This window comes from Aegilops tauschii, chromosome 5 (assembly GCF_002575655.3).
Source record: "Aegilops tauschii subsp. strangulata cultivar AL8/78 chromosome 5, Aet v6.0, whole genome shotgun sequence".
Classification (NCBI taxonomy): domain Eukaryota; kingdom Viridiplantae; phylum Streptophyta; class Magnoliopsida; order Poales; family Poaceae; genus Aegilops; species Aegilops tauschii.
This window is the reverse complement of record NC_053039.3, coordinates 521107894-521127347: the sequence shown is the minus strand read 5'-3', so window position 1 is coordinate 521127347 and position 19454 is coordinate 521107894. Positions and strand designations below refer to the sequence as shown.

Here is a 19454-nt window from a genome sequence, read left to right as displayed (position 1 = left end):
AAAGTCAAACAATAAAAGTTTTCAATTCTCAAAACTAAAATGTTCTTATTGTGACAATTAAATCACCGATAGTATTGGTGGAGAAACAACATTTTTATAAAATAATTAATTACTCTAAAGTGATTAGAACTGCAGCAAAACAATTAAGTGAATACCTTTTTCGATTAATAAAATTCTAAACTAATTTATTTCAGGGTAAAACATTTTTGGCAGTGGGTGGTTCTCAAACATCAATTTAGGAGTTGTTATCATTTTTTTCTAAGCTAAAAACAATGTGTATCTAAAATAAAACAGAACAGAAAAATAAAAATAAAAAGAAGAAAAGGAAACAAAAAAAGAAAGAAAGGAAAAGACCCCCCCCCCCACTGGGCCTCGGCCCAGCTTGCCACTGGGCAAGCCAGGCCGGCCCAGCCGGCGCCCTAGTTAATGCCCACTCCCCCCGTGACCTAGATCGGGTCAACCACTCCCCCACTCCCCCGCACGATCCCCCCCGCACTCCCTCTCGATCTCCTACGCGCACCTCCGTCGCGCCAGAGCCCTCCCCCGCCGACACCTCGTCGTACCCGACCGCCCGCCGCTGCTCCCGGCGGCCCGGCGAGCCTCCCCACGTCGTCACCGCCAGCGCCCCCCGTCCTGGCCCGCAAGCATCACCACCGGCCGCCGCCCCTGCAACACGCCCTTGTCCCTAGCGCCGCGGCTGCTCCGCGGCTCCCTTGGCCGCGCCCAGCCGGCACCTGCCAGCGCGCGCTCACCCAAGCCGCCTCCTCGCCGGAGAGGGACGGATCCCGGAGGCCCCGTCGCGGATCCGGCCTCCCTCGCCTTGCTCCCCTCGCCGGAGTCCCCTCGTCGACCGGCGCCCCCTCCTCCGACACCGTCGGCCGCAGCCGCTAACCTCGTCGTCGATCCGCTCGGCCCCATCATCCTCCGGCTCCATCGAGCACCCTGCCGCTTCCACTGTGAGCCTCCGGCCCTCCACGGCCTTTTCCCTCTCCTCCCCGTGCCCTCCAACTCCGCCGTAGTCGCCGCCTTCTGTCGCCCCCGATGCTGTTTCAACCGCTCCTAGCTACAGACGAAGGCAGGTCTCGACGCTGCGCCTCGCGCTTATCCTTTTGGCACCCGGGGCTGCCCCTTTTGGTCACTGGAGCCGCCGGCTCCGCTCACGCCGCCGTTCTCTGAACTCACCGACGGGCACGCACGCGCGCACACGCGTTCTAACAGTGGGTTGACCCACTGACATGTGGGCCCGCCCGGTTTAACCATTCCCCTAACCACCTAATTAGAACCTAATAAAAATGTTTAGTTGAATAACTAAAAATGACATGTGGTCCCTTTTCATATAAAAGCCTGTTTAAAAATATCTAAGTCAGTGGCATGTGGCCCCCCACCTAAGCTGTTAAATTAATTAAACTATTAATTTACACTACTCTATGACAACTGGGTCCCACCAGCTAGTTTGACCAGTCAACTGCTGACTGGACTATTGACCTTGACCTGACCCCACCTATAATACACTGTGGCTGGCACTGCACTATGTGACAAAAGTATTTACTGATTTAAATTGGAATATAAATAAATCCTAAAATTGATTTAAATATTTTAAAATTAATATAAAATAAACTGTATCTCGGTTGAAAAAACTTTGTACATGAAAGTTGCTCAGAACGACGAGACGAATCCAAATACGCAGTCCATTCGTCCGCCACACATCCCTAGCATAGCGAACACGCAACTTTCCCCCTCCAGTTCATCTGCCCGAAAATGCGAAACACCGGGAATACTTTCCCGGATGTTTCCCCCCTTCACCGGTATCACCTCATACCGTGTTAGAACACGTCTAGCTCTGCTTGTTGTCCTATTATGCACTTGCTTGCTATGTATTTACTGTTTGTCCCCCCTCTTCTCTTCGGTAGACCCCGTGACGATGTTGATGCCACTGTGGTCGACTACGTCACCGACGACCCCTCCTCCTTGCCAGAGCAACCAGGCAAGCCCCCCCCCTTGATCACCAGATATCGCCTATTCTTCTCTATACTGCTTGCATTAGAGTAGTGTAGCATGTTACTGCTTTCCGTTAATCCTATCCTGATGCATAGCCTGTCATTGTTGCTACAGTTGTTACCCTTACCTGCTATCCTACTGCTTAGTATAGGATGCTAGTGTTCCATCAGTGGCCCTACACTCTTGTCCGTCTGCCATGCTATACTACTGGGCCGTGATCACTTAGGGAGGTGATCACGGGTATATACTATATACTTATATACATGACACATGTGGTGACTAAAGTCGGGTCGGCTCGTTGAGTACCCGCAAGTGATTCTGATGAGGGGGCTGAAAGGACAGGTGGCTCCATCCCAGTAGGGATGGGCCCAGACCCCTGCGCGCATAGGATTTAGACCGGCGTGCTGACCTCTCGGTTGAGCCTAGGCGGGGCTGCGACGTGTTGATCGTCCGAGGCCGGGCATGACCCAGAAAAGTGTGTCCGGCCAAATGGGATCGAGCGTGTTGGGTTATGTGGTGCACCCCTGCAGGGAAGTTTATCTATTCGAATAGCCGTGTCCCTCAGTAAAAGGACGACCCGGAGTTGTACCTTGACCTTATGACAACTAGAACTGGATACTTAATAAAACACAACCTTCCAAGTGCCAGATATAACCCGGTGGTCGCTCTCTAACAGGGCGACGAGGAGGGGATCGCCGGGTAGGATTATGCAATACGATGCTACTTGGAGGACTTCAATCTACTCTCTTCTACATGCTGCAAGATGGAGGCTGCCAGAAGCGTAGTCTTCGACAGGATTAGCTCTCCCCCTCTTATTCTGGCATTCTGCAGTTCAGTCCACCGATATGACCCTTTACACTTATACCCATGCATATGTAGTGTAGCTCCTTGCTTGCGAGTACTTTGGATGAGTACTCACGGTTGCTTTTCCCCTTCTTTTCCCCTTTCTATACCTGATTGTCGCAACCAGATGCTGGAGTCCAGGAGCTAGAGATCCCGAGGATGATTCTACATGGAGTTCGGCTTCGAGGATTAGTTAGGAGGTCCCAGGCAGGAGGCCTTGCCTTTTCGATCGTTGCTACTTTTGTGCTAGCCATCTTATGGCAACTTGTTTAACTTATATCTGTACTCAGATATTGTTGCTTCCGTTGACTCGTCTATGATCGAGCACTTGTATTCGAGCCCTCGAGGCCCCTGGCTTGTATTATGATGCTTGTATGACTTATTTATGTTTTAGAGTTGTGTTGTGATATCTTCCCATGAGTCCCTGATCTTGATCGTACACATTTGCGTGCATGATTAGTGTACGGTCAAATCGGGGGCGTCACAAGTTGGTATCAGAGCCAACTGCCTGTAGGAATCCCCCTTTCCAACTCCTTGGCCGAAGTCGAGTCTAGTCATTGGAAAAGTTTTTACTAACCTGGCTGTGTGTCTTACTGGCCCACGTCGCCATTGGGTGGTACTAGGATCTTTTACTCCTCGACCTTTACTCTGGGACTCTGATCTCTCTCCTATTCGGGTTAAATGAATTTTGCTAAATCTAACATTAGGATCTCGTTATCACTTTCACCCGGAGAGCCCCTTATTACTGATGATCGTCTGTTGCACGTGAAGACCCTGAAGATACTCTCCGCTGATAACCCGAGAACTTGTGTTCATCGCTTTTGCAATTCCCTTTCATCGATAAACTCCTATGGATAACCACGTATACTCGCCATTCATACAATGTTTCCCAGTTGATCTTGTTATTACAAGATACCCCGAAATTCTCTCTGTTGTTCCGAGAATCCTTTGAGCTTACTACCTTGCTGTTCTTTGTCACCTGAATACCCCTACGGATAATCCTCCCACTTACCGAGTATCCGCTCATCCCCAGTTGATTCAAGTATTTCACAAAAGTGTTCAAAATATCATTCGATCTTCCGAAAATCTTCAGGAGCCTTTTTGCTCTTGAAATTCTTGCTTACTTGCATTATGATTAATCTTAAGTCTCGTAATCTTATTGGCATCTCTTGTCATTATCATTTTGAGTCCGTTGATTTAATATGTTGCGAATTCTCGCAGTCCTCAATCAGATCCTAGAATTCTTCCTTCTGGCTCAAACGCATTTTAAACATGAGCTGGTATCGACCAATCAAATTGCCATCGATTGTACCCCTAAGGCTATTCAACTTATCCATCCTTAATCAGAGCGTTTGCTTCTGATCCCTTGATTTGGAAATCATAATTCCTTTGCATTTGAGCGTTGAGTTAGCCAATTGTTTCTATAATCTGACCCCCTTGCATTCTTTCTTCCTCTAGTTGAGTATCGATGCTCACATCTGATCCCTTGTGGACCACCAAATCCTTTGTTAGATTATTATCCGAAAGTGCCCTCATATTTAATCACCTTGTGAGTTCTTTCCTTGATACATAATGCCTTTAGTAAATTGTATCCTCTCGTTTTGACACCCATGCTCTACTATCGAGCTTGAGTTATTTACCCCTGAAGCTTGTGGTATATGTTTCCACGATGCCCCGATGGGTTGAACCTATGCCTTTCATAATATGTGTGAACTCGAAAGTTTTCATGAGTCATACTCTTCTGGTATTTTGCCAGATAAATTTTTTCAACACTGCAACTTCATCAAACGCGAGAAGTGAATGAAAGGTTATGCATTGAAGAAGTTGGAGTCGACCTTGAACTTTGTGTTCATGCCCATGGACACGATGTAGATCCTATCATAGAAGCTTCTTGTAATAATAACTATTTCCTTGATATGATATCGTCTAGTATCTGTGTATTGATCCTTTTTGCAATCGTGGTTCCGACCATGTTCTCCTTTAAATACCATTTCTCGTGCAAGTTTAAGCACTTGTCTTCTGCAGAGCAATACCCCAGTCCAACCTCTACTTTGATCTGTCCTCGAGTATTACCCCCTGGTATCTCGAGATTATCACGGAACTGCGTAACTTCTTATGAGTTCTTCATCAAGTACTACATTCGCACTGATTCAAATTTTTCATGGGCTCTGAGTTATTAAACACTCAAAGACACCGAAAACTGGATTGAGTCTACACTGCGATTCAACAACTCTTAGTAATCTTCATTGCTTACGAGTTGTACTCGATCATGTCATTCCCAGCTGATTGACTACATCATCATCGTCAGGCTGACTGCTTGACCATTCTACCTATGTCCTTCATCTCTGGGACATAATTCCAATAGTCCTCCAAGATAACATCGACTTTCAGCATCATTTTGTTCGTCTTAAGAGACAACTCTGAATTATGAGATGGCAACTTATCTATGGTTATAATAACCTTTTGCTTCACCATTCCCTTGGCTTGATGTCATCGCCGATCGATTACATCTTCTTGAAACCCCTCGACAAATGTGTCGTGATCATCGTCAACATTTTAACGTCTTCCAGAATATCAATTGAATTCATGATGAGAAAGACCATCCTTTCCCTCGATGATTTGTGTTATCATCGGCCACTTTAGTGCCTTCCCTCCAACACAAACTTGTTCGTGTTTCGTGTTATACCTTAGGATCCTTGCTATCCAGCATTTGTTCTTTACCTTGGAGTATTACCCTCTTTTATGTCAAGAATGTCATGAGAATTTCACCACCTCTTAAGAATTCTTGATAGTAATACTTCTCGCCATCTCCGTTCATATTTTGGTCCCCGTGTTGTTTCTAACCGGAAAACCGACAATTGAACTATGATGTGCGACTTCAAAACTTCTAGCAACACTATTGCTTTGAAGTTAATGGTCGATATTTCATTCTTAGACCATTGGTTATCGAATCACCGTTCTAACATTGATCATTCTACCTAAGCCCATATTTCGGGTGCACCTTTCAACCAATGTTTAATTGTGTATGTTTTCCTCGAGCATACCTCATTATATCATTTGATCTGACAAATGTTATCTCCTTGTTCACATAAGTGTGGAAATCCCTCTTTTTGGAAATCTCGAGGAATTGTCGCTGAGTCCATCAGCCACCCCCTCATCCTCTCCTTGGTTTAATGATGAACTCTTGTTTCGGAACTTGCTTTCATAGTTCATTTCCCGAGAATCTTACAATGTCATCCCATCAATTTGTGTTGCACCTTTCTTCTTAGACATCCTGAGTCTGAGGTATCCTGACACCAATCAGATCTGAACCTCGGTCAGATATGATGGTTGGAACATATTTCCAAGAGTTATACATTGGTCTTTATATGACCCGGTAGGGTGATGTCATGCCTAGCACAACTGGCCGGAGGACCTATTGTTATAGTTCTTCCTTTCAGCAAGGTTATGCATTCTTCCATGAGAAAATTGTAAGACTTATTCTACAAGTTTGTCCTGATGGATCCTTCCTGTATCCAAAGTCTCATCTTTGCTTGAAGACCATGTCAATGCTATCTCGAAGCATCTCTGTGGTACTCCGATCTTCAATAAAACCATTTGAAGCACAATGCTAAATTTTCGTTATCAATTATTCAAACACCGTTGTTTGGGTAATGTCATGAATTTCCTCTTCCCTAACCTAAATGGTTCTCTTCTAACCATTGTCCTTGGGAAGGATATACCCCTGAAATATGTGTTTAAACACATTTTCCTTTCCATTGTTCTGTTTAATCTGATAATCATATTTTCCTTTCCATTGGTTCGTTTAACGTTTCTGGTGATCATTATGATCTAAGCAGTATTAATTCCCTGCTTGTGCAAACACCTCGGTGTACAACTCTGTCAGTAAGACCCTGTTACTATTGTTGGTGACATTCCGGTAACCACCGATGGACGAGAACTTTGCCTATTGGTCTGCCTCGTTTCAACGAGCAGGAAAATGGTTCTCTTCGTCCCTCGCCCTTGGTACCGACGATGTTGCTGACATATAACTGACAGGCTACCCTCTGACATGCCTTGCTATCATGATCGTGCAAAATGTCACCGCCCTTCCTACTTTAACCACATGGTGGGCCCATAACCCACAGTTCCACAGGATCAAAACCCGACTCTCCTGTGCACCCCCTGTTCCCAAATTTATTCATCGCGCGTGGCCTCGTATGTAATTCACGGACCACCGTCCTACTGATCTATACTGGTATCAGTCACAATACTTATTCCCGTTGATCTCAACCCCTTTCACACTTTATTTCAGGCATCGAACGATTACCTGCCCGCTTGAAACTTCCCATGATACCTCTTTATTTTGCTCTCGATATTTTCTTAAGTTTCAATTCGAGAGTTACTTTCCGCCACCTTCCCCGATGATATCGACCAGATAGTCAACCTTGCAGAGGTCTGTTCTTCCGGAATACCCCCCTTACTCTGTCGTAAGTACGATGGAGATCCTGAAGAAAGGACGCCGACTTGATCATGGTGACTTGAAGCAGAGAAATGAAGACATCAACGAAAGGGATCAACCTCTTCGAAAGGGCAGCCAAGACCGAGAAGACTCGTTAGGTTTTTCGCTACCAGCACCTTCCCCCCTTACTCCACCGCTTAAATCTCGGGACGAGATTTCTTGTAGTGGAGGAGAATTGTGACGCCCGGATAAACAAGCTACAGTAACCCTCTGGTAATGATGCCATGTCACCTCGATTACTATTGATAATCTCGCGTTAGTTCAGAACCGATCCAAATTCAAATTTGAATTGAAGTCAAACAATAAAAGTTTTCAATTCTCAAAACTAAAATGTTCTTATTGTGACAATTAAATCATCGATAGTATTGGTGGAGAAACAACATTTTTATAAAATAATTAATTACTCTAAAGTGATTAGAACTGCAGCAAAACAATTAAGTGAATACCTTTTTCGATTAATAAAATTCTAAACTAATTTATTTCGGGGTAAAACATTTATGGGAGTGGGTGGTTCTCAAACATCAATTTAGGTGTTGTTATCATTTTTTTCTAAGCTAAAAACAATGTGTATCTAAAATAAAACAGAACAGAAAAATAAAAATAAAAAGAAGAAAAGGAAACAAAAAAAAGAAAGAGAGGAAAAGACCCCCCCACTGGGCCTCGGCCCAGCTTGCCACTGGGCAAGCCAGGCCGGCCCAGCCGGCGCCCCAGTTAATGCCCACTCCCCCCGTGACCTAGATCGGGTCAACCACTCCCCCACTCCTCCCGCACGATCCCCCCCCCCCCCCCCCGCACTCCCTCTCGATCTCCTACGCGCACCTCCGTCGCGCCAGAGCCCTCCCCCGCCGACACCTCGTCGTACCCGACCGCCCGCCGCTGCTCCCGGCGGCCCGGCGAGCCTTCCCACGTCGTCACCGCCAGCGCCCCCCGTGCTGGCCCGGAAGCATCACCACCGGCTACCGCCCCTGCAACACGCCCCTGTCGCTAGCGCCGCGGCTGCTCCGCGGCTCCCTTGGCCGCGCCCAGCCGGTGCCTGCCAGCGCGCGCTCACCCAAGCCGCCTCCTCGCCGGAGAGGGACGGATCCTGGAGGCCCCGTCGCGGATTCGGCCTCCCTCGCCTTGCTCCCCTCGCCGGAGTCCCCTCGTCGACCGGCGCCCCCTCCTCCGACACCGTCGGCCGCAGCCGCTAACCTCGTCGTCGATCCGCTCGGCCCCATCATCCTCCGGCTCCATCGAGCACCCTGCCGCTTCCGCTGTGAGCCTCGGGCCCTCCACGGCCTTTTCCCTCTCCTCCCCGTGCCCTCCAGCGCCGTGTGCCGCTAGCTCCGCCGTAGTCGCCGCCTTCTGTCGCCCCCGACGCAGTTTCAACCGATCCAAGCTACAAACGAAGGCAGGTCTCGACGCTGCGCCTCGCGCTTATCCTTTTGGCACCCGGGGCTGCCCCTTTTGGTCACTAGAGCCGCCGGCTCCGCTCGCGCCGCCGTTCTCTGAACTCACCGACGGGCACGCACGCGCGCACACGCGTTCTAACAGTGGGTTGACCCACTGACATGTGGGCCCGCCCGGTTTAACCATTCCCCTAACCACCTAATTAGAACCTAAGAAAAATGTTTAGTTGAATAACTAAAAATGACATGTGGTCCCTTTTCATATAAAAGCCTGTTTAAAAATATCTAAGTCAGTGGCATGTGGCCCCCCACCTAAGCTGTTAAATTAATTAAACTATTAATTTACACTACTCTATGACAACTGGGTCCCACCAGCCAGTTTGACCAGTCAACTGCTGACTGGACTATTGACCTTGACCTGACCCCACATATAATACACTGTGGCTGGCACTGCACTATGTGACAAAAGTATTTACTGATTTAAATTGGAATATAAATAAATCCTAAAATTGATTTAAATATTTTAAAATTAATATAAAATAAACTGTATCTCGGTTGAAAAAACTTTGTACATGAAAGTTGCTCAGAACAACGAGACGAATCCAAATACGCAGTCCATTCGTCCGCCACACAACCCTAGCATAGCGAACACACAACTTTCCCCTCCGGTTCATCTGCCCGAAAATGCGAAACACCGGGAATACTTTCCCGGATGTTTCCCCCCTTCACCGGTATCACCTCATACCGCGTTAGAACACGTCTAGCTCTGCTTGTTGTCCTGTTATGCACTTGCTTGCTATGTATTTACTGTTTGTTCCCCCTCTTCTCTTCGGTAGACCCCGTGACGATGTTGATGCCACTGTGGTCGACTACGTCACCGATGACCCCTCCTCCTTGCCAGAGCAACCAGGCAAGCCCCCCCTGATCACCAGATATCGCCTATTCTTCTCTATACTGATGCATAGCCTGTCATTGTTGCTACAGTTGTTACCCTTACCTGCTATCCTACTGCTTAGTATAGGATGCTAGTGTTCCATCAGTGGCCCTACACTCTTGTCCGTCTGCCATGCTATACTACTGGGCCGTGATCACTTCGGGAGGTGATCACGGGTATATACTATATACTTTATATACATGACACATGTGGTGACTAAAGTTGGGTCGGCTCGTTGAGTACCCGCAAGTGATTCTGATGAGGGGGCTGAAAGGACAGGTGGCTCCATCCCAGTAGGGGTGGGCCTGGGCTCCTGACGGCCCCCGACTATTACTTTGTGGCGGAGCGACAGGGCAGGTTGAGAACACCTAGGAGAGAGGTGGACCTGGCCCTGGTCGGCGTTCGCGGATACTTAACACGCTTAACGAGATCTTGGTATTTGATCTGAGTCTGGCCATTTGGTCTATACGCACTAACCAACTACGCGGGAACAGTTATGGGCACTCGACGTCGTGGTATCAGCCGAAGCTCTTCTTGACATCAGCGACGGAGCGGCGCGCCGGATTGGACTGGAACGCCTGCTAGGCTAGGTCTGCTTCCGGCCGCCCTCGCAACATGCAGGTGTGCAATGGGCGATGGGCCTAGACCCCTGCGCGCATAGGATTTAGACCGGCGTGCTGACCTCTCGGTTGAGCCTAGGTGGGGCTGCGACGTGTTGATCTTCCGAGGCCGGGCATGACCTAGAAAAGTGTGTCTGGCCAAATGGGATCGAGCGTGTTGGGTTATGTGGTGCACCCCTGCAGGGAAGTTTATCTATTCGAATACCCGTGTCCCTCAGTAAAAGGACGACCCGGAGTTGTACCTTGACCTTATGACAACTAGAACTGGATACTTAATAAAACACACCCTTCCAAGTGCCAGATATAACCCGGTGGTCGCTCTCTAACAGGGCGACGAGGAGGGGAGCGCCGGGTAGGATTATGCTATACGATGCTACTTGGAGGACTTCAATCTACTCTATTCTACACGCTGCAAGATGGAGGCTGCCAGAAGCGTAGTCTTCGACAGGATTAGCTCTCCCCCTCTTATTCTGGCATTCTGCAGTTCAGCCCACCGATATGACCCTTTACACTTATACCCATGCATATGTAGTGTAGCTCCTTGCTTGTGAGTACTTTGGATGAGTACTCACGGTTGCTTTTCCCCCTCTTTTCCCCTTTCTATACCTGATTGTCGCAACCAGATGCTGGAGTCCAGGAGCTAGAGATCCCAAGGATGATTCTACATGGAATTCGGCTTCGAGGAGTAGTTAGGAGGTCCCAGGCAGGAGGCCTTGCCTTTTCGATCGTTGCTACTTTTGTGCTAGCCATCTTATGGCAACTTGTTTAACTTATGTCTGTACTCAGATATTGTTGCTTCCGTTGACTCGTCTATGATCGAGCACTTGTATTCGAGCCCTCGAGGCCCCTGGCTTGTATTATGATGCTTGTATGACTTATTTATGTTTTAGAGTTGTGTTATGATATCTTACCGTGAGTCCCTGATCTTGATCGTACACATTTGCGTGCATGATTAGTGTACGGTCAAATCGGGGGCGTCACACTCACGTTGTGCACCGTGCCTTGCATGTTCTTCTTTGTTGTCGACCCTGCAAAAATTTAAAAAGAAATGAATTGTTTGGCTTGAATTCAAACACCACGCCTACAAAACATTACGAAGCATGTAAAGGAAGCAAGTTGAACATAACATAGAAGCGCATCTATGAAACATACGAAGCAATCTATACACCGTGAAGAAGTACAACTATGTTATGTATGAAGCGAATTGTATGCTGGGAAGAAGCACAAATATGATACGTACGACCATGGAAATTTGAGAGCATATACCCGTACAATCTCAATGTAGTATCTGCATGGACATAACGAATACTGTGAAAAAACTCAGCCAAAAGGGACGCATGCCTATTCTCATGGTTTTGATCCGCCGGCCACCTAGTGATCCTCTGGCTGCATGGTTAGGCAACAACACCAGGGGCCACCCGGTTGGAGATGGCCACAACGTCGCGTACGGAGGGGTGGCGCTCCAACGAGGTGGACGGGAAGGAAGTGGCCGTGCTACTCGAGGAAAGGAGGATGCAGGCGCGTGCGAGGCCATGGAAGAAGGGGATTTGGGCGGGGCGAGCGAGGTGGAAGAGCTCCGGGCGGTGCCTGCGATTGGAATCAGGAGGGATACGGGGAGAGTGATTAGGGGGATGTTAATGGCGGGGTTTGTGGTGGTTTGTTTGTGGAAGAGGGGATGTTCTTTTTTTTCTTGAACATATATTATGGGCACATTTTGACCGTCCGATCCCAACTGAATCAAGGACAGTCCATTGGTTTGGGATTGGTCTCTTATCAGCCTATAGATAGGAAGTGTTTCCCTTAGTTAAATACCGTGTGAGGTGAAGATGGTGACGTTTGGATGTTCGTTCGGTGACTTGCCAAAGTGATTGTAATATGAACTAAAGTTCTTTTCTTCTTTCCTTTTAGGTAAACGTTTGCGAACGGCGTGCCGGCCGAACGCTCGGCCGATCACGCGTCCACGCAAGCGCCACACTGTCAAAGGGCCCGCACGCAGACGTCCCTTCTATCCTTCTCCTTTCTTTCTTTTTTCTTCTGTCGCTCATCTCTCTCTCCTTCTCTGCTTCGTTCTCAGGCCCTCGTCGTTATCATCGCCGCCTACAGGCCTCCCAGGACGTCGCAGCCATGGGAATCAGCCGATCCGTCCGTCCTCGGCCAGATCCGCTCGGATCCGCGCCACCGGAGCTCTGCCTGCCTCGTGGGATCCGACCACGTCTGAGCTGCAACCGACCACGCGCGGAGCTGCAACTGTCGAACCTTTTTCCTCCCGGAACGGCACCGCGGCGAAGATGGCCATGGACGGGCGTGGGAGCTCGGCGGAGCAGCAGCAACTAGCTGTGAAGATGGTTGTAGCAAATTAGAACGCCGGTTGTAGCAAAACCAACTATAGTTGCAGCAAAACGACGTCATCGTCATTGCGGGGTTCACAGCTAAGACAATAAGTTTGAAGCTTTTTTCAATGCCGGTTGTAGCTTTTGGAACTACCGGTTGTAGCTTTTCGTTTGTCGTCCATGGCTTACGGCTCCACAGTTGAAGCTTTTTTCGCGCCAGATGAATCTTTTTTGTCACTAGTTGTAACTTTTCTTTGGTCGTTCATAGTTTTCCGTCGTACGAGTTGAAACTTTTTTCATAACCGGTTGAAGCTTTTTTCGTCAGCGATTGTAGCTTTTTCCGTCGTCGGTTGCAGCACTGGGCATCTCCCCCGACGCTCGTTTTTTGTTGCAAGCGGGGGATGAGCGCCGATGACCACACCAGTGAGCTCCGGTCGTCGCCACCGGAGCTACAACGGTTGCCGCGGAAGCTACAATCGCAGGGGTAGGCTGTTGCATGGGCGAAGCCGGTGACGAGGACGGCCGCCGAGGGCTGGGTCCGGCGACCAGGGCGGCCGGCGAAGACGGACGGCGAGGGCGGCGACCAGAGACGAGGAGGGCAGGCGAGGGGGGCGGCGGCGAGGGAGAACGCGTGCGACCGGCGAGACGGGGGTTCCTTTTCCACTCGCGAGAGGAAGAAGACGACCTGGTTGGATAAAGATCCAACGGCTCGGGACGGGCAGATCTGACGGCTAGGGTGCGACCGACCGAAACGTTCGGCCGGCACGCCGGCGCCCAGCATCACCCTTCCTTTTACCATAGTCTTTTTTTTCATTTTTGAGAAATATGAGCCATGTCGATCTATGTAAGAAAGCTTAATGAGCAGGCCATTTTTTAGACCAAGCCCATGGAGGCCTTAATTTCGAAAAATTGAAAACTCAACATTTTCAGTTTTTAAAAATTCTGAAAAAAATACACATGTATCCAAGGATGCAATGTGTATGTGTGTAAAATATTAGAATGAAATATCTTGAATTGCGAGCTGCACAAAAAGATCTTGTATTTTGAAGATGAACAGTACATATGCAAAAATCCGCATATTTCTTTTTTTCGTAGTAATACGTGTCTCATTAATAACCTAACGGAAACACTAACGCCCACACGTGTGGGCTTTTGTATCTCGCCCACACGCGTGGATCCGCGTCCGTTTGTTGGTGCATGAATCTTGGCATGTTTGTAGTGCCACGTAGGACTGGGCTAGTGTGTGGGCATTCATCCGGTCGCACACACATCCCTTTCACCACATGGAGGGGCCGGTGTGTGGGTGTTTAGCAGTTCACCCACACACCAGTTTTCACTCCCGCACAAGGGCTGGTGTGTGGACATTTGCCATCTCGCTCACACGTCCATCTCCTCTCCCACACCCAAGCTGCCAGTTGCCATGCGTTTTGCAGTGTACATGGCAACTACCCTAGTGTGCTTGCAAGCAGATGGTAACTCTCTCCTTTTTACCCGAACATGTCAGTTGTCATATGTTTTGCAGGGTACACGGCAACTGCCCCTAGTGTGCTTGTAAGCAGATGACAACTCTCTCTCTTTTACCCGAACATGTTGTTTTGCCATGTCTCTTTGTAGCGCTACACGGCAACTGCCTAGTGTTAGTAGGTGGCAACTCCTAAGATTTTCAAATCATGACAATTGTAGTAAATCAGAGCATACATGGCAACTACTTAGTGTTAGTAGGTGGCAACCTCTAAAGTTTCCAAATCATGGCAACTATAGTAAACCAGACCATATATGGTGACAGCTGCAGTTGTCCAAAATGGCATCTGGCACTTGACCTGAGATTGCAACTGCAGTTGAGCAACCATGGCAACTGTAGTTGTCCGACATGCAACTATAGTTTAGCGACATGGCAACTGTAGGTAAACGGACATTGAAGAGGGTCCGGACCATGGCAACTGCGGGGACGCATGGTGACTGTCACGCTGGGCGTGCAGGACCGTGAGGTAGGTGGCTGAGAGAGGTCGTGTGGGTGTTATGCATTTTGCCCACACGTAGGCGTGTGAGAGGGACCGCAAGGAAAAAAAAGACATGTGAACGCTAGTTGTTTTGCCCACACATAGGCATGTGGGCTGGTCCTCTTAGGCACCACACAAAACGTGTGGGCAGACTCCTTAACGCCCACACGTGTGGTAGTTATAGTCGTCCTAAACTAAAGAGTCAGCTACAAACCACATATTGGCATTTTCGAAGCTTCATAATGCCAAATGAGCAGCTATAATAGACGTGGCCGGCCGTCAGCCTTTCCATTCCCGCCAACATCCAATCTGATTATTCTAAGCGTCATCATTACTTGCTAGAAATAAACGTCATCTCCAATAACAAATAGAGAAAATGTGTCTGACATCATGATATTCTGATCCTGAGCTACTCTGACTCACTCGCTCCATCGATCACTCCTTGTCAACGGCGGCAACCACTCCCCCGTCTTCTTCCTCCGGCTGCTTCTCCTGGCCGCCGCCGCTGGCCTTGTCCTCCCTGGCCTTCTCCAGCGCCGCCACCAGCCCCCTGAGGCACGAGTCCGCATCGTCGTCCCCGCTCTTGGGCGTCAGGTTCTCGGCCACGTCCGCCGGCGTCATGTCCACCTCCCGGAGCAGCGCGCCCACGGTGCCGAACAGCTCGTGCTCGTCGACACCGAGGTAGGCCTTGGCGAGGAACTCGAACGCCGGCCCGCGGCAGTAGGACATCTCGATGTGCTTGTCCATGCGGCCCCTCCGGATGAGCGCCGGGTCCAGCTTCTCCAGGTGGTTGGTGGTGAACACGATGACCCGCTCGCCGCCGCACGCCGACCACAGCCCGTCGATGAAGTTGAGCAGGCCCGACAGCGTCACCTTGCTGCTCGCGTCCGCCGCGCCCTTCTTGTCGCCCTTGCTGGCCTTGTCCTCGTCCTCTGGGGCGGCGTCCTTCTTCTTGGGGCGCGCGCCGGTGAGGTCGAGGGAGCAGTCGATGTCCTCGATCACGATGATGGACTTGCTGGTGGTGCCGATGAAGAGCTTGCGGAGGTCCGTGTTGGAGTGCACGGAAGTGAGCTCGATGTCGTACACGTCGTAGTCCAGGTGGTTGGCCATGGCGGCGATCATGGCCGACTTGCCCGTCCCGGGCGGGCCGTGCAGCAGGTAGCCGCGCTTCCACGCCTTGCCGACGCGCTCGTACCACTCCTTGCCGGCCTTGAAGGCGTCGAGGTCGTCGATGACCTCCTTCTTGCTGGCCGGGTCCATGGCGAGCGTGGCGAACGTCTTGGGGTGCTGGAAGGGCACGTGCGTCCAGGCGGAGCGGGCGTAGCCGCCGTCGCTGAACTGGTGGGAGGAGATGTTGGTGAAGAGCTTGCGGCGGCGGTTCTGGACCATGACGGCGCGGCCCTGGCGGCGGACGCGCGGGAGGTAGGCGTTGAGGACCTGCTCGCGGTGGCGGTCGAGGAAGGAGAGGCGGTAGAAGCGGCGGTTCTCCTCGTCCCCGCCTCCCCCGCCGCCGCCCCAGCGCCGGTCCTGCGGCGGCGCCGGGCGTGAGGAGGCCCACCAGAAGACTGCGCCGCTGCCCTCCTCGGGTAACAGCTGGTCGGGGACCTCCTCGCCGTCGACCATGCTGAGCACGAGGCGGTCGGCGTCCGGGGCTCCCTCGGCGCGGAGGTGGCGCGCGCTGCGTGAGGTGGCCGCGGCGAGGTAGGCCTTGACCTCCTCGAAGGCCTCGGCGCGGCGCATCCGGCCGCCGTCGTACTCGGCGATGGTGACGGAGAGGTAGGGGTCGACGAGGGCGGCGAGGCGGCGCGCGTGGCGGCCGAGGTTGCGCTTGACGAAGTGCTGCAGCTGCAGGTGCTGCAGGTTCTGCCACACCACCGTCCACAGCACCGCGATGATGCTGAGCACCACCCCGGAGTTGAGCCCGCCCCACACCCCCGCCGCCGCCGATGCCCCATCCACCCCTCGCATCTCCGGCGGACTAGCTCGAATTCTTCTCTTTTTATCTATTCTCTCCGTGCCGGCCAGAACCCAGAACTGAGACGAAATGGAAGCAAATAACTGGTGGTGATCAAGGCGAGACCACGACCCTACTTATGGTGGACCGACTCACGATCGGTTTCTTGGCGGCGAAGGTGATCGGACGGGCGGTCGACACGGCGATTTGTCTTGTTGCACCGATCTGGGGCTGGCTTACCCGTGAAGGACCGTGCGGGCGACGAGCGCAGTGCCGTCATGCGATCGACGTCGCGATCACATGACGGGGCGTCGTCCGTGGTACTACGTGAGGCCGCGGTGGCATGGCGGTGCGCGGCTGATGGGTGGATCCATTGGCCACGAGGTGTGGAGTGGGCGGCTAGCCGTAGGCCGGCGAAAGATTCCGGCCACACAGCGACGCTTGTGGACTCGCTACAGTAGGTCGTCTCGTCTCGTCTTGCTCAAGTGGATCGGACGGGCCGCCATGGCAGATGGCGAGTGGCGACGAGGACCGTTGTTCGATCGACGCGACTGTACGACGTGTTTGTTACTATTTTCTCTGTGCTTTGGCCTCGCTCGTATCTTCTTTTTTTCCTTTCAAACGATTTGACATTCTTCTACCCCCGGCCTCTGAGAATGCACTGCGTGTGAATCAATCTTGATTGAACTTGGCTGCCATGTATGTTCATTTGATCATTTCTGCTGTTACCAGCCTGCAGCTGCAAGAGTTTTCAGTGAACATCCATTGCCCCTTCCCCGTAGGGTTCAGACTTCGTGCATGGTTGCAGTTTCCAGTGAACATCCATTTCTGCTGTTGCCATCATGCAAGATGAGGCCCGGTCCTTCCATCATCTTCTTACAACACGAGGGCATGCATGCCTACGGAGATTAGATTGAAACGAGACCGGCGGAAGAACTTTAGTCAGCAAGAAGCGCCGTGTGATGGCGATGCTATGATGGCAGAGCACTGAATACACACCCAGTCCTTTGGTAGCATGTAACTGCCAGTTTCTCTCGGAACCAGCTACTGCACTTCTTTCCTTCCGGAAGCGCCTCCTCACTTGATAAGAAACAAATGATTTTGGTTGTACACATCTTTTTATCATGTCTTTTTTCCCTTGGAAAGGGCGATACATAAATACTCCCTCCGCCACGAATTGCTTACCGAGAAATTATGCGACAAATAATTCGGGACGGTGAGAGTACCAACCATATCCACCCTCTGCAATGACACAGTGTCAAGGCCTAGTGAACACATTGAAGATGCACACACATAAACAGAAGAAGAAGAAGAAGAAGAAGAAGAAGAAGAAGAAGAAGAGGAGGAGGAGGAGGAGGAGGAGAAGAAGGAGGAAAAACAAAGTGAGCCAACTAGACAATAACGCGCAACATACAAGCAGCGACACCATCAACCATCATAGACAACGTACGAATACGAGAAAGATTCTTTGAAAACAACGCCCCTAAAAGGGGAGCAACAGACAAATGCCGCTGCCCACCGGTAGCCTGAAGGTTTGATCTTGAGTTTTCACCCCGAAAAGCATGTCTAAGAAATCTCCAATGCAATCCCTTCAACAAGGACACGATGTGTGTCGGGGATGTGTAGCGAGATATGCCAAGGGGTGGCTTATCATGGAGAGGGAGAAGAGTACATCGCCGGGCTCTAGAAGCGGGAGTGAGCGAGATAGCATGCGCCTGCGAATCTTACCCAGGTTCGGGGCTCTCCTAGGAGATAACACCCCTAGTCCTGCTCTGCGGGGTCTCCGCATGATCACTATCTCAACAATGTTGCTACAAGTTTGCTCCTTAAGCTGTTTTGTCAGAGGAGGAAGAAGAACAAGGCTAGCCCTACTTCGCTCTCTCTACGTGGGTGTATGTGTCTACTAAGGTTCTGGGCCCTTTGCATGGGTGGCCTGGGGGGTTTATATAGGCCTACCCCCAGGGGTACAATGGTAATCCGACCGGGTGTAGGACCCGGCTGTCAGTGTCTCTAGTCGCCGGCTTCTCCGCCGGCTGCTGGGGCCCGCTGCCTGGTGGGCTCCGCCGGCTGTCGTGGAGCCGCCCGACAGGCCGTGCCAGCCGCTTGCGGGTCTGGTTGATCGCCCCGCACTGTAGCCTTGCTTCTGATGACAGATGTTTTGTCGGGGGGAGCGTGGCTACAGTCCCGCCGCCTGGCGGGCGATCGCTGTAGCCATTCTCCGTCTCTTCTAGTTAATGGCGCACAGACTTGGAGGGGGGAGGGGGCCGCCTGTTGGAAGGCGGCCCGCGCCCTTTGCTGCCTGCTAGGGTCTTGCCGCCTTCTCGGGGCTTGCAGGCAGGTAGGGCCCGCCGCCTGCGTGGCTACAGTACCCCGCCGGGTGAGGGGCGTCCACTGGGTACGCCCGTACTGTAGCCTCGCTCAGCCCCAGATTCGGGGGTGGCAGGATGCACTGTAGCCACGCCCCGTATCGTTGTAGTTAAGCGGGTGCAAACTTTGAGGGCACGAGGGGCCGCCTGCCAGAAGCCAGCCGCCTCGTAGCCGCCTTCTGGTATTCTGCCGCCTCCTAGCAGTCGGCCGCTTGGACCAGCTGACCCAAGGAGGCAGTCGTTCGTCCGGGAGGTATGAGGGGCGCAGTTGGCCCCGATGTCTTGAAATACCGCGGGGAGCTGATGAGGCTACCCGTGGTCATTTACTTCGACAGTAGTCCCTGAAGCTGGTGAGGCACCGCGGCTGAAATCGAGGAGCCTCAGCAGTTTCCTACTCTGAGTGTCTTGGTGATCTTGCGTCGTCCGTCTTCTAGAGGGGCTGATTGCCAGGAGCCGGCCGGGAGTCAGTCGGCCGCCTGGCGAATTCGAGTCATCATAGTGGGAGCCGGGTGGCACGCCA

At 51.2% G+C, this 19454-nt stretch overlaps 1 protein-coding gene across 1 annotated transcript; it reads right to left on the bottom strand.

Annotated features, from left to right (window-relative positions):
- Window positions 1–14905: 14905 nt before the first annotated feature.
- LOC109763449 (AAA-ATPase At3g28510) lies at window positions 14906–17623 on the bottom strand. The gene has a single exon (XM_020322297.4). The coding sequence runs from the start codon at window positions 16580–16582 to the stop codon at window positions 15050–15052; it is 1533 nt and encodes a 510-aa protein (XP_020177886.1). The 5' UTR covers window positions 16583–17623; the 3' UTR covers window positions 14906–15049.
- Window positions 17624–19454: the final 1831 nt, after the last annotated feature.

Excerpts from the sequence above, each read along its gene's own strand:
- LOC109763449 (XM_020322297.4), bottom strand. The coding sequence starts at position 16,582 with ATGCGAGGGGTGGATGGGGCATCGGCGGCGGCGGGGGTGTGGGGCGGG.